The 18,701-nt window shown below is 44.8% G+C and overlaps 1 protein-coding gene across 1 annotated transcript in view; it reads right to left on the reverse strand.

Moving 5' to 3' along the window:
- Positions 1-7,362: 7,362 nt before the first annotated feature.
- The window catches only part of FNTB (farnesyltransferase, CAAX box, beta), a 54,763-nt gene continuing 43,424 nt past the window's right edge, over positions 7,363-18,701 (reverse strand). The window contains exons 10-12 of the mRNA XM_033107319.1: positions 14,388-14,499; positions 13,397-13,511; positions 7,363-8,874 (exon numbers count right to left, since the gene is read on the reverse strand). Of these exons, the coding sequence (XP_032963210.1) occupies positions 8,743-8,874; positions 13,397-13,511; positions 14,388-14,499 (359 nt within the window). The 3' untranslated portion in view covers positions 7,363-8,742. The remainder of the gene's footprint in view (positions 8,875-13,396; positions 13,512-14,387; positions 14,500-18,701) is intronic.

The following is an 18,701-nucleotide window of genomic DNA, read 5'->3' on the forward strand; positions in this document are numbered from 1 at the left end:
GCTACCGTCCCAGCTGGGAACTCCCACGAGGTCAGGGACTGGTCTCATGCTTGCTGCTGTGCACCCAACGCAGTGCCTGACCTATCACAGGTACCCCACAAGTAAGTACACAGGTGTGGGTGTGTGCCAGTGGACTTCAGCCCCCAGTGTATGTTCATCTCCACTTTTAGGTCAGCTCTGGGGTTGCCTCTGCATGTTCAACCCCCAGGTATTTGAGCAGCATGTATTCCCAGCCAGCACTCTGTCAGGCGCTGGTTAGATTGAGGGCAGCCAATGAAGCTGAGGCCCTGCCTTCCAGGAACTTAGAGGCCAGATTCGTGCACATGGCACAAATGTGCATGTCAGGGCTTGATTGCCCAAGGAGTTCAGAGGTTGAGGTCTTCAGTGAGAGGGTTGGCCGACGTATGGGAGGGGCAAGGAGCAGGGCCAGGTCATCACTTATCACGCTCTCGGGGTGCTCTCCTTCCTTCCTCCCGCCCCATGAGAGCTGGCCTCAGGCTCCCTGTGCAGCCAGCAGAGAGGCTGGGTAGAAGCTGTTGGTGAAGGGAAGATGGGCCAGAGTCTCTGCTCTGCGTGGGCTAGATCACCCTTCACATTCCACCACATTCACTGGCTCCTTGGGATCTGACAGCCACTGCTCGGAGAGGGAGGGGTGGAAGTCAGCAAAGCATCAGCCTTCCTCGGCAGCACAGCGTAGCTCTCCCAGGTACTCATTTCATCAGCAGCACGCCCATCCCCCTCACAGAGGTCACCCAGCACTGTCCTGCCAGGCACTGGTCGGCACCTGGGGAGCAGAGCCCCTGCAGCCCTAGGGTCCCCCTAGCCTCTGCCTTGACAGAGCTGTGACATTGATCCTGCTCTGATTCTGGAAGCTGAAGTCCCAGGGTCCTGTCACCCCGTTTGTCCCATCGGCTCAGGCCATCACAGGTACAACAGATACTGCGTTTCCTCAAAAATAAGACCTAGCCGGACCATCAGCTCTAATGCGTCTTTTGGAGCAAAAATTAATATAAGACCCGGTCTTATATTATATTGTATTGTATTATTTAATATAAGACCGGGTCTTATAGTAAAATAAGACCGGGTCTTATATTAATTTTTGCTCCAAAAGGCTCATTAGATCTGATAGTCCAGCTAGGTCTTATTTTCGGGGAAACATGGTAGCAACATGAAGTCTCATATCCAAGATAACCAATAGGCAGTACTTTCTATTAGAGAAGAACGTAATGTGACCAGAGGTTGAGAGGACTACGGTGAACCCTACTGTCCTCATTCTCCAATGTCAATCATTATCAACATGCAATGCTCCTTGAAAGAAAAGGGATGAAAAAAATGTGTAATTATTATTAAAAGTAAGAAAGTGTGGATATACCACAAGGACACAACTGAAAGAGCTCCTAATGGCCAAAGCTGGAACTTGAGCAAAAAGATAACATAGTACTGGAACATAACCCAAAGTATAAACAAGTATAAAATAAATTTTCATGAGTCCATACTAATATAAATAAGTGACTGAATACATAAATCAATGCAGACTAGACAAGCCGCGCATACAGAAGGATTCCCAATAACTTATGTAGGTGGCCCACCCTCCCACATGTGAGGCCTAACTCCCGTACCCTCAGTGCGGGCTGTGTACGGGGACTTCCTTCTAACGGGTGCAGTATGGAAAGCGGAGCCTGTGGTGGGAAAGCCGACAAACACTGGCCCAGCCAGGTCAACAGCATCAGTGAGAAGCATGTTGATGGCATGCGCCCTTGATAGGATGTGACGAGAAGGTATATACCTCTGTGGTCTTCCTCCCACAAGCCCAGAGCGCCAGCCTAATAATCACAAGAAAAACTTCACTCAATTGAGGGACATTCTACACAACACCTGACCAGTGCTCCTTAAAACTGTCAAAGTCACCCAAAACAAGAAAAGTTTGAGGAATTGTCATAGCCAAGAACAGCCTAAGGCGACAGGATGACTGAGTGTAATGAGGTATCCTGGATGGGATCCTGGATAAGAAAGGGCATTAGGTGCAAAATAAGGAATCCAAATAAAGTATGGATTTATAATAATAATGTATCAACATTGATACATTAGTTGTGACAAATGTACCATATAAATGTAACGTGATAACTCAGGGGAAACTGGCTAAGGGGTATATGGGAACTCGGTACTGTCCTTGCAATTCTTCTGTCAATCTAAAACTCCTAAGAAGGAACTAACTCTTCTTAGAGGAGTTTTAGATTGACAGAAAAAAGTTTAGTTTTAAAAATGCAGTATTGTTACAGTTATTTTGCAAGAGCTGTGTTTCTGCAGCGTGGTGGGGAGGGAAAGTTTTCTGTTAAGCTGGGTTGGTGATGACCACTCTGTCCCCACCTGCCTGGTTTTATTCTTGAGGGAGCCTGACAAGTAGGAGGGAGGAACATCAGCTGCCAGTCCTCGTCCTCTAGACCTTCTGCACCAGCTGGTGCAAAGCAGAGGTAAAGAGGTTATTGCCGGGAAATGAAAGGATGTCCAGGAAATGGTCAGGCGTGCCGGGCCGCGCTGGAGGAGGCTGGCTGCCACTGGGGCTGTGGTCAGCTCCCATGAAGACTGATTCACCATGGCCTTGCTGTGAGTCATGCAGGTCGCACTCTGTGTGGAGTGGGACGCATTTAGTGCAGGGACGGTCACTCTATGCCAGGGACGTGGCAGAGGGCGGGGGATGGGTGAGAAAGATGAGAGGAGCCTGTCCCTGCTTTTTGCTGTCACCATCCTCGTCCAGGTACAAGATGGGGGCAGGCATTCAAGACCTCAGTCACCCAGCCCTGGAGGGAACCCCCAGCCCCCGAGACCACCATTTCACCTTCCTTTAGAGACCTAAAGGAAGTACATGGGCTTTGGAGGCAGCAGATCTGGGTTCAGGTTCAGGCCCCAAGACTTGATAGCTAGGAAACCTTGGGTGACTCACGTAAGCTCTCTGACCTGTTTCTCCAGTTGTAAAATGCAGATAATACACCTGCCTCACCCACCTCATGAGGTTGAGTCAAGGATCAAATGAGGAGAAGCAGTGTACCAGGGAGGACTCACTTAGGGTTATTGTTGGGGTGGATGTGGTAAGTTGGTCAGCGTCCTTCAGTCAGCAGCTGAGGACATTTGTGGGCCTAATCTGGGATTCAGTTTTGTATGACGTAGGATGTTTATGGTTGCAAGTAATAGTAAATCCAACTCCTATTGGCGCACATAGCTAAACACTCCAGAGGCAGAGCAGACTGCAGGAGGAGTGTGATCAGGGTTCTGGTCGTGATTCTCAGTCTCTTAGGGGGTCTGTGTGCACTGGCTTCTAAGGCTGGCTTCCTCTGGGTCGGAAAATGGTTTTGTAGAAATCCCAGGGCACACATTCCACCATCCCTAACAGACAGCTGCTTTTCCCCGTCATTACATGTGCAGGGCTTCTCTCTTTGGTGTGTGTTAGGCCACATGCTTGGCCCTGAATCGATCGCTGAGGCTAGGAAAAGCCATGCTGATTGGCTGAAGCTTGGGTTATTACCAGACCTGAACAAATTACTGAAGCAAAGGACGGATTCAAATGATTGCTTTAGGCCAGTCAGGCCTTGGCCCTGAGGGTAGGGGAGGGTCAAATCCATGCAAGTCTTTTGGCTGCCACAGTTGGGAGGGGAAGAAATGGATGCCAGTCATGTCCACTACAGGTTTTTATCGCAGTAAGAATCCACCGCTGTAGAGAACCATGGTGATTGGCCTCGATCGTTCATTTCCCCGCTTTGGCCTCTCTAGCGTTCATTTTCCCCTTTTTGCTACAACTCTAATTTGCATTGGGGCTCCATTCCTTCCTGATTCTTAGACTTTGTGCTTCTGTTGGAGCTCCATTTCTCACTCATGGGAGAAGCATGTTCAAGACTTAGGCCAATGGTGAGCTGCCGTGGGCTGCTCTGTGCTGCCGTGGGCTGCTGTGCCCTGCCGTGGGCTACCGTGTGCTGCCAGGAGCGGCCGGTGTCCAGCATGAGTGGCCGGCAGCTGGCGAGAGCTGCTGTGAGCCGTCGACCGACGGCTGGTGACTGATTGCCTCAGCCGCAGGGAGCACAAGGCTCATAACACCAGCCTGGGCCAGGGAACTGTGTCCTACGCAACTAGACTGAGAAACAACGGCTTAAACCGGAGTTGGGAGGTAGAAGAAAGGGGAAGGAAAAAAAAAAGACTTAGGCCAATCAATGTCATCTCCTGGCCTCTGGTTTGCTTCTCAGAACAGCACTTGGCTTGATGAAAGCCAGTAGATGTAATGATAACTCATTGGGAAGGAAGGCTGGGACAGTGCCAGCTGCTCTTGTCTGCTGAACTTGACTGTAAGAGGATGGAAAGTCTGGAACTATTGCTGCTGCCATTTTACAACCACATGGAGCAAGCCTGAGATTGGAGCTAATAGAGATGGAGAGAGAGGGGAGAAACCTACTGAAGTCACTCACACAGCCAAGCTAATCCTGGACATTTCAGTTTATGATTAACACATTTCCTCTGTGCTTTAAGCCAATTTGGATCAAGTTTTCTGTCAGTTGCAACAGTGTCTTAAATCATACAATTCTCCTTCCTGTTCAAAGGCAATGAATATCCTGAGCAGTGCATGTGGGTGGCTAGAATGTTTGGTCCAAACTTCTCCATTTGTCATTTAACACTAATATTACACAGAAAGCATCCCAGCCATGAAAGATGTGGAAGGATGCTGAATGAATATGGATGGGATTTAGTCTAGATCAGGGGTAGGCAAACTACAGCCCATGGGCCAAATCTGGCCCACCACCTGTTTTCATAAAGTTTTATTGGAACACAGCCACACTTTGTCTACGGCGGTTTTGTACTATAATGGCAGAGCAGAGTTAGTAGTTGCTTGCAAAGCTAAAGTATTTAGTATTTGATCCTTTACAGAGAAAATGTGTTGCCCCCGGGTAAATGGTAGAAGAATAAAATATTAACAAATTACTTCCCCCCAAACGAACACCTGTATCCCCAAATGGAAGCAAAACTGAGTGGCCCTCCATCAGAGACCTCTGTATCCCATTGACATTAGGTCCAACTATCAGCAGTAGCAATGTAAACTTTCCTGGAACCGAACTTATATCCCCGGCAGTGAATGAGAGACGTCTGATATCTTTGTTAAGATTTGTTCTATGCAGTGTCTTAGTAGCCCTGGTCACAGTGTCTCAGAAGCCTACAGGGATAAGAACATTATTCCCCCCCCCCCCCCCCCCCGCAGGCCATTACCCTTCCCTCTGAATTGGGATGCTACAGCTACTGGAAAATTCCTACATGCAGCCCAGGATCCACTTCCATAGGAAGGTGGGATCAATGTCAATATGGTGGGAATAAGAGACAACTTCTTCAGTTTTCATAATAGAATGTCAGCATTGTTATCTGTACATCTGACATCTAAGGCTGATGGAGTCTACTTGTACCAACAATATAGTTCACCCTGGGGCAATTGGGGCGCTCCATTTTTAATTCCTGGCTAACAAGCTCTTGCCAGAAGTGGCGGCATAGACAGTTAAGATTGGTGAGAGACCCAAGGTTCACATAAACGACCAGCCCTTCGGTGTTTTCTAAACTGAATTTCGAAGTTAAATCACCAGGAAGCAACATAGCAAGATCTAAGCCGTCGGTGGAAGGCCACCATGGAAGTTATTTAATAGGGCCTCTGCTTTTGTGTGAGGTCTTCCTGAGAAGTGGCTTCCTCAAGAATATGACTGCATTGTCCACAACACCGTGGCTAGAATCTAACTTGTGGCTTCTAACTCAGAAATTAAACCGAGAAGGCAGTTTAGGAATACTGTGAACTAGTATTGTGTTTTTATCTCAAGGGAGTTTGCACTGGTTTGTCCATGAGGCTCTCCTGCTCCCAGTAGGGTCTGGCAGGCTTCCCAACTTACATGGCACTCAAGGTGCGTCTGAGATGGATCCAAGGGGGAAGTTGGGGCTCATCTGGATATAGATATCTGTAATAGTTTTGTAGTTATTGATGGGGGAAATATTTGGGGTAAGCTACCTTGAATGCTATATATAAGTGCCTTCTACTTAAGCATCCACATGATAAATCTGAGCATTTACGTCAAGGACCCACTCTGAATGCTGTTCAAGTCAGGAAACCCTCAACTGGGAGCAAAAGGAAGTCTCAAGGATGTACCAGGGAGATTCTTATTCTGGGATAAGAATACCATTAAACAAATACCCTCTTCTCTACTTGACCAAACTTTACCTACCCTTTGGGACCCAGCTCAAATCCTCTCTCTTCGGTATAATGACAGCTCAGACTGAGCAATCCCTTCTGTCCCTTCATCACACCTATTATTACTGCAATTGATCTCTTAATATCTTGAGAATGTTGACTGTAAACAAAGTCAGCCAGATATTTCTCCAGCAAAATAGGTTTATTCAGGGGAGAAGGAATTGCAGTCCTGTGCATGCGACCACCAGGAACTATGTGCAAGGCGGCTAAAGCAAAGAGGAAGCTCTTTTTATAGAGGGGAAAGGACGTTGGGAAAGGCTGTTACAGAGTTTCCCGTTGCACTTAGCAATGGAGGTAGGGCACGAGAGCACCCCCTTCTGGCCACCCTACTTCACTTTAAATGAGACGTCTGTTTAATTTTTTACAAGTCTACTACTGGTGTAATGTATGGTACTAGTTAGGAGTGGGAATTTGAGAATTTCTGGTAGGATTTGGCCGTTTTTATTGTAGTGATGGGAAGGATACATTTCAATATGTTGCTTTGTAGCCCGAACCTTTGTTAACAGGACAAAACTAGCACGGGGGCAGGAGTTACACTCGAGGATGTGGATCTGGTTTATGCTCTACCTCTGAGGACACCCTCTTCTAATCCATCAAGGAGAGTCAGGCCACAGAGCACCGACCTTCTTGTTCTCCCTTGAGAAAGGGTCTCTCACCAGAGGAGGAGGAAAGCCGGGTGATCACAGGATTCTCCTGTCCCTGTGACAGCCCCTCATCTCTGGCTGGCACGTCCACCCACCCACTCATTGCCAAATGCCTGCTTTAGGACTCAGGAGCACAGTTCCTGCTTTTAGTCAGGTCGAGGAGACAGGCACCCAGACAGCCCAGGAAACGTAGGGTGCAAAGTGCTGGGACAAAAGTAAACTGAATGGCTCCAGGGAACTTGGGAAACACATAGCTTCTCCCACTCCTTGTTATCCTAACTGGAGCAGGTATGAGAGGGCGGAACCCAAGTCAGACCTCTTTGTAATCACTGATCTGCATGCTCTGGAATCTCTCTCCCAGGAGGAGACTGGCAATCCATGAGCAATTTCAGTAACTCCTACCCTGGGCATTCTGAAGGAATTTTCTTGGTACCAGTCTAAATGAGAGACATCATAGAAAATGTTAATCTTTTATTATTTCAAGGAGGTAATACATAATCCAGTATGCCAAAGCACTAGGGAGTTAGAGGCAGCAAATGGCCAGAGTTTTTGAGAAGAGCCTCATGCTGCATCTCTGAGCTCCCACCTGCCCACAGCCCATGGCTGCTTACATGAAAGCCTGGTCTGCGACACGGAACTTGCTGTGACTGTAGTAGTGGACAGAGGACCCAACTTCAACGCCCCACAGATGGAGAAAAGGTTCTGTGTGCGCAGCAGAGGCCCTGCCAGGCTGAACACAGCAGGCAGCCCTCAGCCCTGCCGCAGCCAGGTTGATGTGGCTATGGCCTTTGCAGCAGCCAGCCTGTCTAGCACTTGGTTTTAGTTCTCTGAGCCTGTAGTGGGCAGGATGTGAATAAATCCTGAGTCAGAAATTAAGGAGAAAGACTTAGTAGTGTTAATACTCTGGGTGAGAAGAGACAACACTTGTCTTTGAGGAGGGTGGGCTGGGAGTCTTGTGGAAGAAAGACGGAAACACACAGAACGGCCATGGGCTGCAGGCGTGGCCTTGAGGCCGTCAGAGGGGATTTTCACTGTACATGATGGGGTGGGGTGAGGGCGTGGGCACTGGACTGCTTCCTCTGGCACAGAGTTGAATCAGAAGCTCATTTTCCACTCATAATTGGTTTCCCACACCTGGGGCTGAAGCAAATCCTGCCCGGGCACCATGGGCGGCCTTGGAGAGATGTGTGGCTCGGTTCTCCAGGGTGGAAGGGAAGGGACTCACAACTCAAGGAGAGCTCTCTCCCCCAACCCAGCTCCTCTCCTTTGCAAAGGACCAGGGGGGGAGGTGAGAGCCTTGGGCACCAACTAGTGAAGCCCCATCACCATTTTTTCTGAGAATTCATTTTGGTGGGACCCAAAGCCCCTCCCTTGGCATGGAGCACATTTATTTCCACCCACAGGAGGGCACCTTCCTGGAGACTTACTAGTGGCACGCAAGTGGGAATCACAGCAGTGGCTCTGGATGCCGTAATACTCATGGATGTCATTCACTTCAACAGGACCGCCTGGGCGGGAGAGCTGGGGGGAGGGGCTGCTTCTTCCCAGCATGCACTGCTTCCCAACCAACCCTGGCCAGGCCTGAGCCAGGTCTAGATGCCGCATGGGCTGATAGGTTTTTGGTTTGATAGGAATGGACAGAATTTTTTTAAAACCATGCCACTGTGTTCTCCAAACCCAGAGCCCTCGCTTTTGACAAGAAAGGACAACCACAGCTCCACAGTGGCCAAGGCTTGTGCGGCACAGAATGCAGTATGTATCAAATCATCCAAGCCTTGGTCTGAACAGGTGAACAATGAGCTGCAGTGAACACAGAGACTCAGGACCCCAAATTCTCTAGTCAGTGGAAGGCTCTGTTGTTGCCTTATCCTCCTGCTCCTCGAAGCCCGGGACCGGCTTCTGCAGAAAGTGCATGGTGGCCTGGATCACCTTGTCTGGTCCAATATTGTACACAGGGTGAGTAGGCTGCTGCAAAGATAAGAACAGATGCCAATTAATCACCCCAATGGTCCTTGGAAATCTGACCCGTTAAATGCACTCATAAGAATTCAGCATAAGGAATCATTATAGATGCACACGGAGATTTATCACACAAGGCCCTAATATTCAACAACAGGATAGTGGTAAAAACATGTTTTAGTGCATGGGACACAAAGGAGTACTATATAGCCATTAAAAACATGCTTTCAAATATTTAATGATATGGGCAAATGCTCATAACATATTAAGTGAGGAAAACAGTATGCACATTATTGTCCCAAGCTTACTTTTTAAAAATGTGTTTGTAATTCTGAATTATAGTATGTGCAATTCAGGGTAAGGATATTTTAGGTACGCCACTTGGAAAAATGCCATTTTTCTGAAAAATGTTTTATCAGTATTTTACGTTTATCTTTTCATTAAAAAAATGCAGTTAAAAAATAAAAAAATAGGGCCAGTCTGGTGGCTCAGGTGGTTGGAGCACCATGCTCCTAATGCTGAGGTCACCGGTTCGATTCCCACGTGGGCCAGTGAGCTGCACCCTCTATATCTAAGACTGTTAAGAACAGCTCTCCCTGGAGCTGGGCTGCCGTGAGCAGCCAGAGGTCTGCATGAGCTACTGCGGGCTGCCGTGTGCTGCCAGGAGTGGCCGGTGGCCAGTGTGAGTGGCCAGCAGCCACCGTGGGCAGCTATGTGCTGCCGTGGGTTACCGTGTGCTGCCATGAGCGGCTGGTGGCCTGCAGCCGGCGAGAGCTGCCGTGAGCTGCTGTGAGCGGCCGACCGACTAGGGGAGCGCAAGGCTCATAATACCAGCATGGGCCAGGGAGCTGTGTCCTACACAACTAGACTGAGAAACAATGGTTTGAACCGGAGTCGGTGGGGAGGTGGAAGAAGGGAAAAAAATAAAAAATAAAAATTTGCTTGTATATGTGATGCATATAAATAGGCAAAAATTGGACAAACACCAAAATAGGAAGTGATATGATCAAGTGTTTTTAATTTTCATATATAAATATATAGATATATATAGATATAAATAATATATATCCCAATTAGTAAAACAAAAAACATTTACATTTCTAATAAAGAAAAAGGACCACAATGCTATTATGCAGTAAAGGTGTCAGACTGTATTTAAATACTTTTATATTATTCCACTATGTCACAGAAACCCAAAAGAAACTTTAGATCTGAGATAGGGCACAATCCTAGGCCAGTATTCAGGACTCTTCCACTCTGGGAGAATGAAGAAGGGGACATAACTGCAGGAGAGATTTTTTAAAATTTAAGAGACTACTATGAGCAACTTCATGCCAAAACATAAAAAGTCAGATAAACTGAATAATTTTTATAGAATATAAATTTTCCAAATTGACTCAAGAAGAAATTCTTTAAAACCCATATGAATAAATTAAATCATTAATAATAGTTGCTTATTCTGCCACTACTCCTAAAATGCCAGGCCTAGATGGTTTCTCAGGCAAGTGTTATCAAACCTACAAGAAACAGATAATCTCTAACCCACACAACTTTTTCAAAGACTGAAAAAAAGTAGGGGAAGGAAGAAACCCATCTAATTTTATAAGGCTGTGACATTATCCTGAAACATAATCTGGGGAGAACAACAAAAACAAAATTTTAGATCAACCTTATGAACATACATGCAAAAATATTAAATAAAAATACTAGCCAAAAATATTAGCAAATTGAATCCAGCAGTGTATTAAATAAACATACACACTCACACACTTCTATGACCAAGAAGGGCTTATCTTGAGAATGTAAGGTTAACAGCAGAGTGTTTATTAACGAAACATACCATATTAGATTCAAGGAGAAAAACCAGATGCAGAGAAAGCATTCGATAAAATTTAACACTAGATTATGATTGAAACGAACAAAAACCAACCTAGCAAAGCAGGAATAAAGAGGAACGTCCTTAATCTGATATGAGGTATTTATCAAAACCCCACAGTAAGTGTCCTCCTGAGTGGTGCAATTGTAGAAACCTTCCCATTACAATCAGAAGCAAGACGGGCCCGCCTTCTATTTCTACCTCCAGTCAACACTCTATAGGAGTCTTAGCCAACATTACAAGGCAAGAACAAGAAATAAAATTCTTAAGAATCAGAAAGGAAAAGGCAAGACTGCCCTTATTTGAAGATGACATTACATTCTAAGTAGAAAATCCAAGAGAGAGTCTACAGACAAACTATCATAACTATTAAGAGAGTGCAGAGATTTCTGGTCAAGATGACAGAGAAGGTAAACACGACCACTTCAAAATGACAACTAAACTACAGAACAACCATCATTGAGAATGGCCTAAAATCTAGCTGAACCGAGGCCCTACAACTAAGGACCTACAGAAGAAGCCACCTCCAGACTGGTAGGAGGGGTGGTGAAGCAGAACAGGCTGGCCCCACACCCAACATTAAAAATCAGGAGGCATATCTTTGCTGTGGAGATCCTCCACCTCCAGGAGCGAGGGGTCCCAGCCCCACACCAGGTTCCCCAGCCCAGGGTTTCAGTGTCCGGGAGAGAAGTCCCCATAACTTCTGGTTGTGAAAACCAGCAGAGATTGTGGCTGAGTGAGACAGAGGGCGGCTGCAGTCCCAGGCAATCCTCTTAAAGGGCCCACACACAGACTTACTCACTGACAGACTCTCTTGCTCTGAGTTCCAGCGCTGGGGCAGCAGCTCCAAAGGCACCAGAGACATACGGGAGGATTTCTCAAGTAACACCCTAACCCCCACCCCACCCCACCCCAAAAAAAACCTCAAAAAATAAAAACGCAAATGAAATTTTTCATTCTAAACTTAAAATGTTCTATTCAACAAAAAACACTGAAAACAAAGTGAAAAGATAAATCACAAACTGGAAAGGATTCACGACACACACACACACACACACATCACTGACAAAGGATTAGTATAAAGAACATACAGAGAGAACTCCTACAAATATAAAAGAAAAGGGCAAACAATTTAAATTACAGATCAGGAAGAAAGTGAGCAAAGGATATGAGCTGGCAGGCAATTCACAGAAGACATAACACAAATGGCCAATAAACATTTGAAAAGATGCTCGACCTCAGTAATCATCAGTGAAATGCAAAACAAAACTGAGATACCACTTCACATCTATCAAATTGGCAGAAAGGAAGTCTGACTGGAGCGTCTCAGTCAGTGCTGTGTGAACGTGAAACACACAGCCACATAGGGGAGCAGCTCAGTGCCATGTAGTGAAGATGGAGGTGTGGACTCTTCAACCCAGCAAGTCTCTCCTCGACAAATTCACAAAAATGTTCACTGCAACACTGAAACCATGAGCAAGAACTGAAACCATCTCAATGTTAACCAACAGGAGACTACAAAAATAAATCGGGATACATTTATACAGGGGAATACCATATAGTAGTTAAAATGAATGAACTAGAGCAACATAAACGAACACAGATAAAGCTCAAAAGTATAATGGTCAGTGAGAAAAGCAATGCAGGATAAGGAGCACAGTAGATACTGTTATAAAAAGTTTGAAAACATACAAAACTATTTTGTTTATGGATACATACATATATAGTAATAGCACAAACACATCTGCAGGCATGATAAATGTCAAATTTAGGACAGGGTTATGCTGGGGAAGGAGGGAGGGAAAAGAACGGAAGAGAGTTGCATAGAAGCAAATATAAAAAAATGTTCAGACTTGACAACGCCGAATGGCTGTTACTCTGATTTTCTCTGATCACTAGGGAAGCTGCCCATCTTTTCATTCATCTACTGGCCATTTGTGTTTCTTCTGTTGGAACTATCTTGCAACAATCTGCACAGGCCCGATTATCTGATAGCTGTGGACAGTCTTAGCTGGACTCATGTCTCAGGCTCAGGAGCGTCTCCTGCAGGCAGACTGGTCTAGGGCTGGATGCAGTGGTTAGCATCCTACCCTCATGGGCTGACAGTTTTTCAGGGCAGCAGACACACACAAAAACGAATTAAACACACGCATTACAAATTGTGATGAGTGCCATGGAGGGCACAAACAAAGCACTGTGGCAGAGCGTTTGGGGCCATCTCATTTACAGAAGATGGTTTGAGAAGGCTTCTCTGGAGAGAGAGTACACAAGCTGAGAGTTCCAGAAGACAACTATACAGTGAGGGCTGTGTGGCTGCAGGTGCCAGAAACTTCCTGCCTCTGAGCACGTTTCCTTGCAGAGGGAACTAACCATAAGTGGTCCAGGTCCTTGACTCTGGGATAAAGGTACAAAACCTGTCACAGATTAGAACCCCCACCTACAACCCTGAGTTTGCCTCCACGTGCATTTCCTCCATAGTCATATCCTCATGCACGAGCCGCGAACCAGGGGAGGATGGTGACTGCCGGCTCACCAGCCTGTCCAGACAGCAGAGTCAGTTCTGCAGAGCAAGAGCAGCTGTTCTTCTCTTTTGGTAAGCCCCTGTCTGGGGAGCGCTGTAGAGAAAGGGTGTTAAGTGCCCTTGTCCCACCTTACCAGAGCATTTTCAGGTACACCCAGGACCACATCGTGCAACATGGCTCCACTGCCGAAGTGCTGAGCTATGGACAGGCCGCTCAGGCAGTAACAGGTGTGGTAGAAGTCCCGCGACCTGCAAAGACAGGGTGGCTTTGAGCAGGTGCTCCTCTGCTCCCCACAGCCCCCCTCCACCAGTGCCACCTCCAACCATAAAGTAACCACACCAACTCAGAGGTCCAGGACGCACCCACAGGTCCCACCCTGCCTTCCTCACAGAGCTCCAGGAAGCCTGGTTTTCCGTGGCAGCATGTTTCAAAGCCCCATCCTTCAGCCCTAACAGACAGCAGAAATTGTCATTTTAGAGTCAGTCTTTCCAGCTGTCTTCTAAAAAGGGCTCTCTTGGGTAGTGCTAGTGCTAAATTAATATATTTCTCCAAAAAAAACCCACCAAACTGTCCAGAAATGGGCCAAATTCTTTCTGATAAATTGCTGGGGACAAGCCTCAGCTGGGCTTTACCTTGGATGCTAACAGCAGCCGGGGCTGTGTGTGTGCATGGGGGGTGAGAAGCAAAGGGAGCAGAACTTATTTGATTTCCCTTTTCTTTTATTTGGCACCTAAAGGTATTTATTCTATAAGAGTTGTGATTACAATCTCTGTTCATGATACTCAAGGGTTTTAAAATCCTGTTCTTTTTAAATCAGTTTGGTTAATTAAAAGAAAGAGGAAAGAAATACTACCACCTCGGCAATCCCTTTGCCTATCTGGAAAGGGGAGTGCGTGTAAGCTGCAGGAAAGGTTGGGCACTGGAGGTGCCAGGATGGATGGCACTCAAAGGGGGTGCTCCCAAGTGGGGTGCTTCTTCCCACACCACACCAGCACTAAGCATCTGCATGGAAAGGGACAATCCTTTTAAAGGTTGGCACCTGCTGCCATCTGGCTGAGTTGGCCTCAGTTACACACAGCTCTCTCCCCTTCTCATCCCTTCCTCCCCAGAGAGAAAGCACTCACTTGCCAGGTTTATCCAGAAGCCCCCCAGCGGGGCACTGGCAGCACATAAGAATGTACTCCTGCAGGGCCTGCTGATGAAACATCCAGTGGCTCCTGCTGAGGGCAGGGTCACCTGCAGAAAGGCAAAGGATCAGTGAGCCGGGCCTGGGAGAGGACAGCACAGCATCAGTGACTTCTTTGTATTTTATCACCCAATGGGAACAGTCAAGGTTTCCTTCTATTCTTCTTGGACTAATGCTGAAAATTACATTTTGGGACACTTGATGTCTTCACCCAAGTCCCATGACATGTCTCTTCTCTTGAACCTTGACATGAGTCAAAGAGCAGTAGTACAGAGGGGCACTTTTCGCTTGACTTGAAGGGCACACATTACCCCCGATGACCATCTGCAAACACCTCTGTGGCAGGCACGAACTAGCTGGTTAGCTCACCTTTCCAGACTCAACTCTGTTAGTGCTTCTGAGTTGGTCCAAAACTCTTTCCTCTGGGATTCTTAAGACATTTCCTCTGGGTCACTTCTGAACTTTGTTAACCAGACTCTAATTCGCTAAGAGAACTCTTAACAGAGGTGATAATGTCTGTTTCTTCGACTTTGCTAATCCTGAATGTAATCTATCCCCAAAGGGAATTCTCCACCTCTTCTCTTGGATCAAAAAATGTTCCCAAGAAGCATGACTAGGAACTGCCCTCCTGCATCATATAATGTGGCAGCCCAAGCAGAGATGGACAATTCTGGTAATAACACCAAAGTACTGATAACCAGCTGGCTTCTTCACTCTAGAGGTCAATTGGTATGGTCAGAGAATTCTGTGGGCCACAGTTATCAAGTGGGGAGGAGGGACAAATTGCAAGACAGATGAGTGAAGAAACATTTACATGGGAAATGATTTTTTAAAAATACACATGTAGGATATGCATTAAGTGCTTTGTCAATTTTGTACCTTGACACCTGGGCTAAAGGATAGCAAACAACCTGTAAATAGCAACTGAAAGTTAATTTTTCTTTCTTCTAGTCGTTTTTTTTTTCTCTAAGCAATTTTCTATGTAGTTATTATCATTTTGTATCTTATGTTTTTCATTTAATACTATAGGCATAAACTTGCCTGTTATGCTACATAATCTTTATAACCATCGTTCTGAATAGCCACATAGTATTTCATTACATGGATGCACAAGGTAACTGCATTAATATAGGCACTGGGCCAAAACTCTCATATATATGAGTATAGAATCTTCTATGGTAAAAATTTATCAGAGTTTGCAGTAAACACAGCATATAAAGGGAGTAAGCAAAATGTTTAATTGTGGAATATTTAGAATACTACAGAAAAAAATAGTTTTTAAATTTCTTAAATGAGAGAGGAAGAGATGAGGGTGGTTGGAAAGTGATTGCTATTTCCTGGTTTGAGCGCTAGAGGAGAGACGAGGTGCAGTGGTTGGCTGACATTTGAGGGTCACGTACAAAAACCACACGTCTTCAACACCTGAGTCACACGTGGCCTCTGAGATGCTCATACTAGACGAGGTACACAGGGACTGAGCCCAGCGGAAGGGGGAGCACTTGCAGATCCCCCCTTCTCAGGCTCACTCCGGAACACATGTTCACTGAAGCACTTGAACTGTTTTAATTACTTCCCTTTCTTCTTTCCCCACCTATGAGCACAACTGGCTTTGTAGACAATACGATGGGACTTCACCCTTCTCTTACTTATTTCCAAGGTTGTAAATTATTTAAAAAATACGACAATAAACATCTTTATGATTCTTCTCTATGTTTAGGATTTTTTTTTTCAAATAGACTCACAGGAGTGGAATTATTCCGTTAAAGGGAATAAACATTTTTAAGGCTTTTAACAGATACTGATAAACTACTTTAAGAATTTAGATAGCCGCCAGCAAAATTTAAGATGTTTCTGTACTACCTCCAGCACTGGTTACTTTTTAAAAAGTTCTCAGCAATTAAAATGTTAAAAAGAAATAGTACCTGATCATGTTTTGATATGCATGCCTTTGATTACTAATTAGGGTGAAAATTTCCTATACCTTTTGTTTACTAGTTGTATTTTCTTTTGAGAGTGTCTTCTAAGATCCAAGAGTCAATGTTATTAATCTAGCTTTCTATTATATTTACCCTTGTTTGTATCATATCCTACACCTATTTTTCCTTTTTTGCTCTTTTGTTTTCGTTATACGTATGCGTTTTAAAGAAATTACACACATATTTATACAGAGGGTGCCCAAAAAATGTATACACATTTTAAGGAAAGAAAAAACTGTATTAAAATTGTAATACTCAGTATATATCAGTAACAAAAGATGAACACAAGTCATGTGTATACATTTTTTGGCATCCCCAGTATATGGTTTACACATATGCTGTAATCACACTTGAGTTTTTTGTGTGTGATTTCGTCTTTAAAGAAGCATATATAATTGGTTCAGGGATTCTTGGGGGTGATAAAAATTCTACACGGATTATGCTGATGGCTGCACAACTCTGAATGAATTCACCAAAAACCATTGAGTTATATACTTTAAATGGGTGAATTGTCTGGTATGTGAATTACATCTCAAGAAAACTGTACTTTAAAAAGCATATTTATTAAACTTCAGGATAACTGCATTAAATATCTGTACAACATATACCTTTACTTCATATCCTATAAGAAAGAAAAGACTGTTATTATAAGGTAAATGATAACCTATTGCTAAAAATGGAATCTGAAAAGAAAATGCTAGGTTTATGATTAAATAGACCACAGAGTGCTTCAGTTACCTCCTACATTACTGAAGGCTAAAAGCTCAAAGTTCATAAACTTGACAAGGAACTTGCAGAGATCTGGAATTTGCATACCAGCACACAGAATTATAGTGAGATGAGGGAGATATGATGACAGGGTGATAACTGCACTGGAATCAGCCTTTTAAATCCATTATACCTGTACTTTAAATTCCAGATCCTCATTATAATGTCATTTTGTGTTTCAAAGGTTCCTTGTATCTAAGAAATCACAAGTTTTGCCAAACAGAGACAGGTGCAGCCACATGCAGCTCAGTTTCACAGGTGGACAAATACAGGCTTGGGGTATGTCCCAAAGAACAAACAACCAGCTAGTAACTATCAATCCAGACAAACTCATAGGCCTGCTGCTTTCTTATGGCTCCACAGAAACAAAATCACTTACTAATATTTAAGTCAGCATTTGATATTTTTAAAATATGAATAATAACTCGTGCTTCTATTCAGACTGTCTTCTACACCTGCTCAGGCAGCCACTTGCCAAGTCAGGGTCCCCCACCCTGACCCCCCCAAACCCGGATTCATGGGCTGGCATGTGTCAGTGCCTTGTTATCTTTTCAGTTAGCAATAGGATCTCACCTTTTAAAAGGATATGCATTCATTTACTAAATAAAAGTAGTAATGCACATCGTAAAAAAGGAAAAAGAAGAAAGAAAAAGGCAGAGTATGGTAAAGACAGAGAAGATTTAAGAAGGACGGCTCCTCCCTCCGTCTCCTCCCCTGCCTCAGAGGCACCCACTGTTAAAGGGGCCTTGTGTCGGCTTCCAGGAAAAGCTGTGTAGATGCCAGGCTGTGTGCACACAGACTGATCTACACCTGGCCTTTTAAACTTTAGGTTGTGTCCTGGAGAACTTTCCACATCCTATTGTATGCAGGTGCTGTATAGAGAGATCATAATTTGACCTTTTGATGGGCAATGGGGTTGTTTGCTATTAAAATTCCATTTCAATACACATTCTTTGCTAATATCTCTGCAGGTAAGTTCTTAAAAGTGCACTTGCTCAGTTCAAATAAGCCAAACTACTCTCTGAAACATGATGCACCTATTTCCACCCCTATTAACAAAACAAAAGTGCCTGTTTCTCAACTCTCCCTAACATACAGTATCAAGGTTTCTAATCTCTGTCAGTCTGATAGCAAAAACAAATAGTGTCTCTCTGTTTTTATTTGCATTTCTTTAAGATCTTTTCATTTGATTAATGGTCCTGAGCAGGGCTCAGATACCGTTGTAGGTAGCAATCAGGTCTTATAAAGCAAGTCACTTACCTCACTCCCTGTACTTTGTTTCCTCATCTGTAAAATGGGGATAACAAGTACCTATTTCATAGGTTTGTTCTGAGGATCAAATGAGAAAATATATGTGAAACAGTTTAGTCCCTGTCTTACGATGAGGGCTTGATAAGTCTCAGCTGCCAGTAGTTGCAGCAGTTGCAGTAGAAGTGATAATAATCGTTCTTTTCCTGCCTGTTCTGAACCTGTCTGTTCAGATCCTTTGCTTATTTTTCAATTGGGTT

The sequence above is a fragment of the Rhinolophus ferrumequinum genome, chromosome 6 (genome assembly GCF_004115265.2).
Source record: "Rhinolophus ferrumequinum isolate MPI-CBG mRhiFer1 chromosome 6, mRhiFer1_v1.p, whole genome shotgun sequence".
NCBI lineage: Eukaryota > Metazoa > Chordata > Mammalia > Chiroptera > Rhinolophidae > Rhinolophus > Rhinolophus ferrumequinum.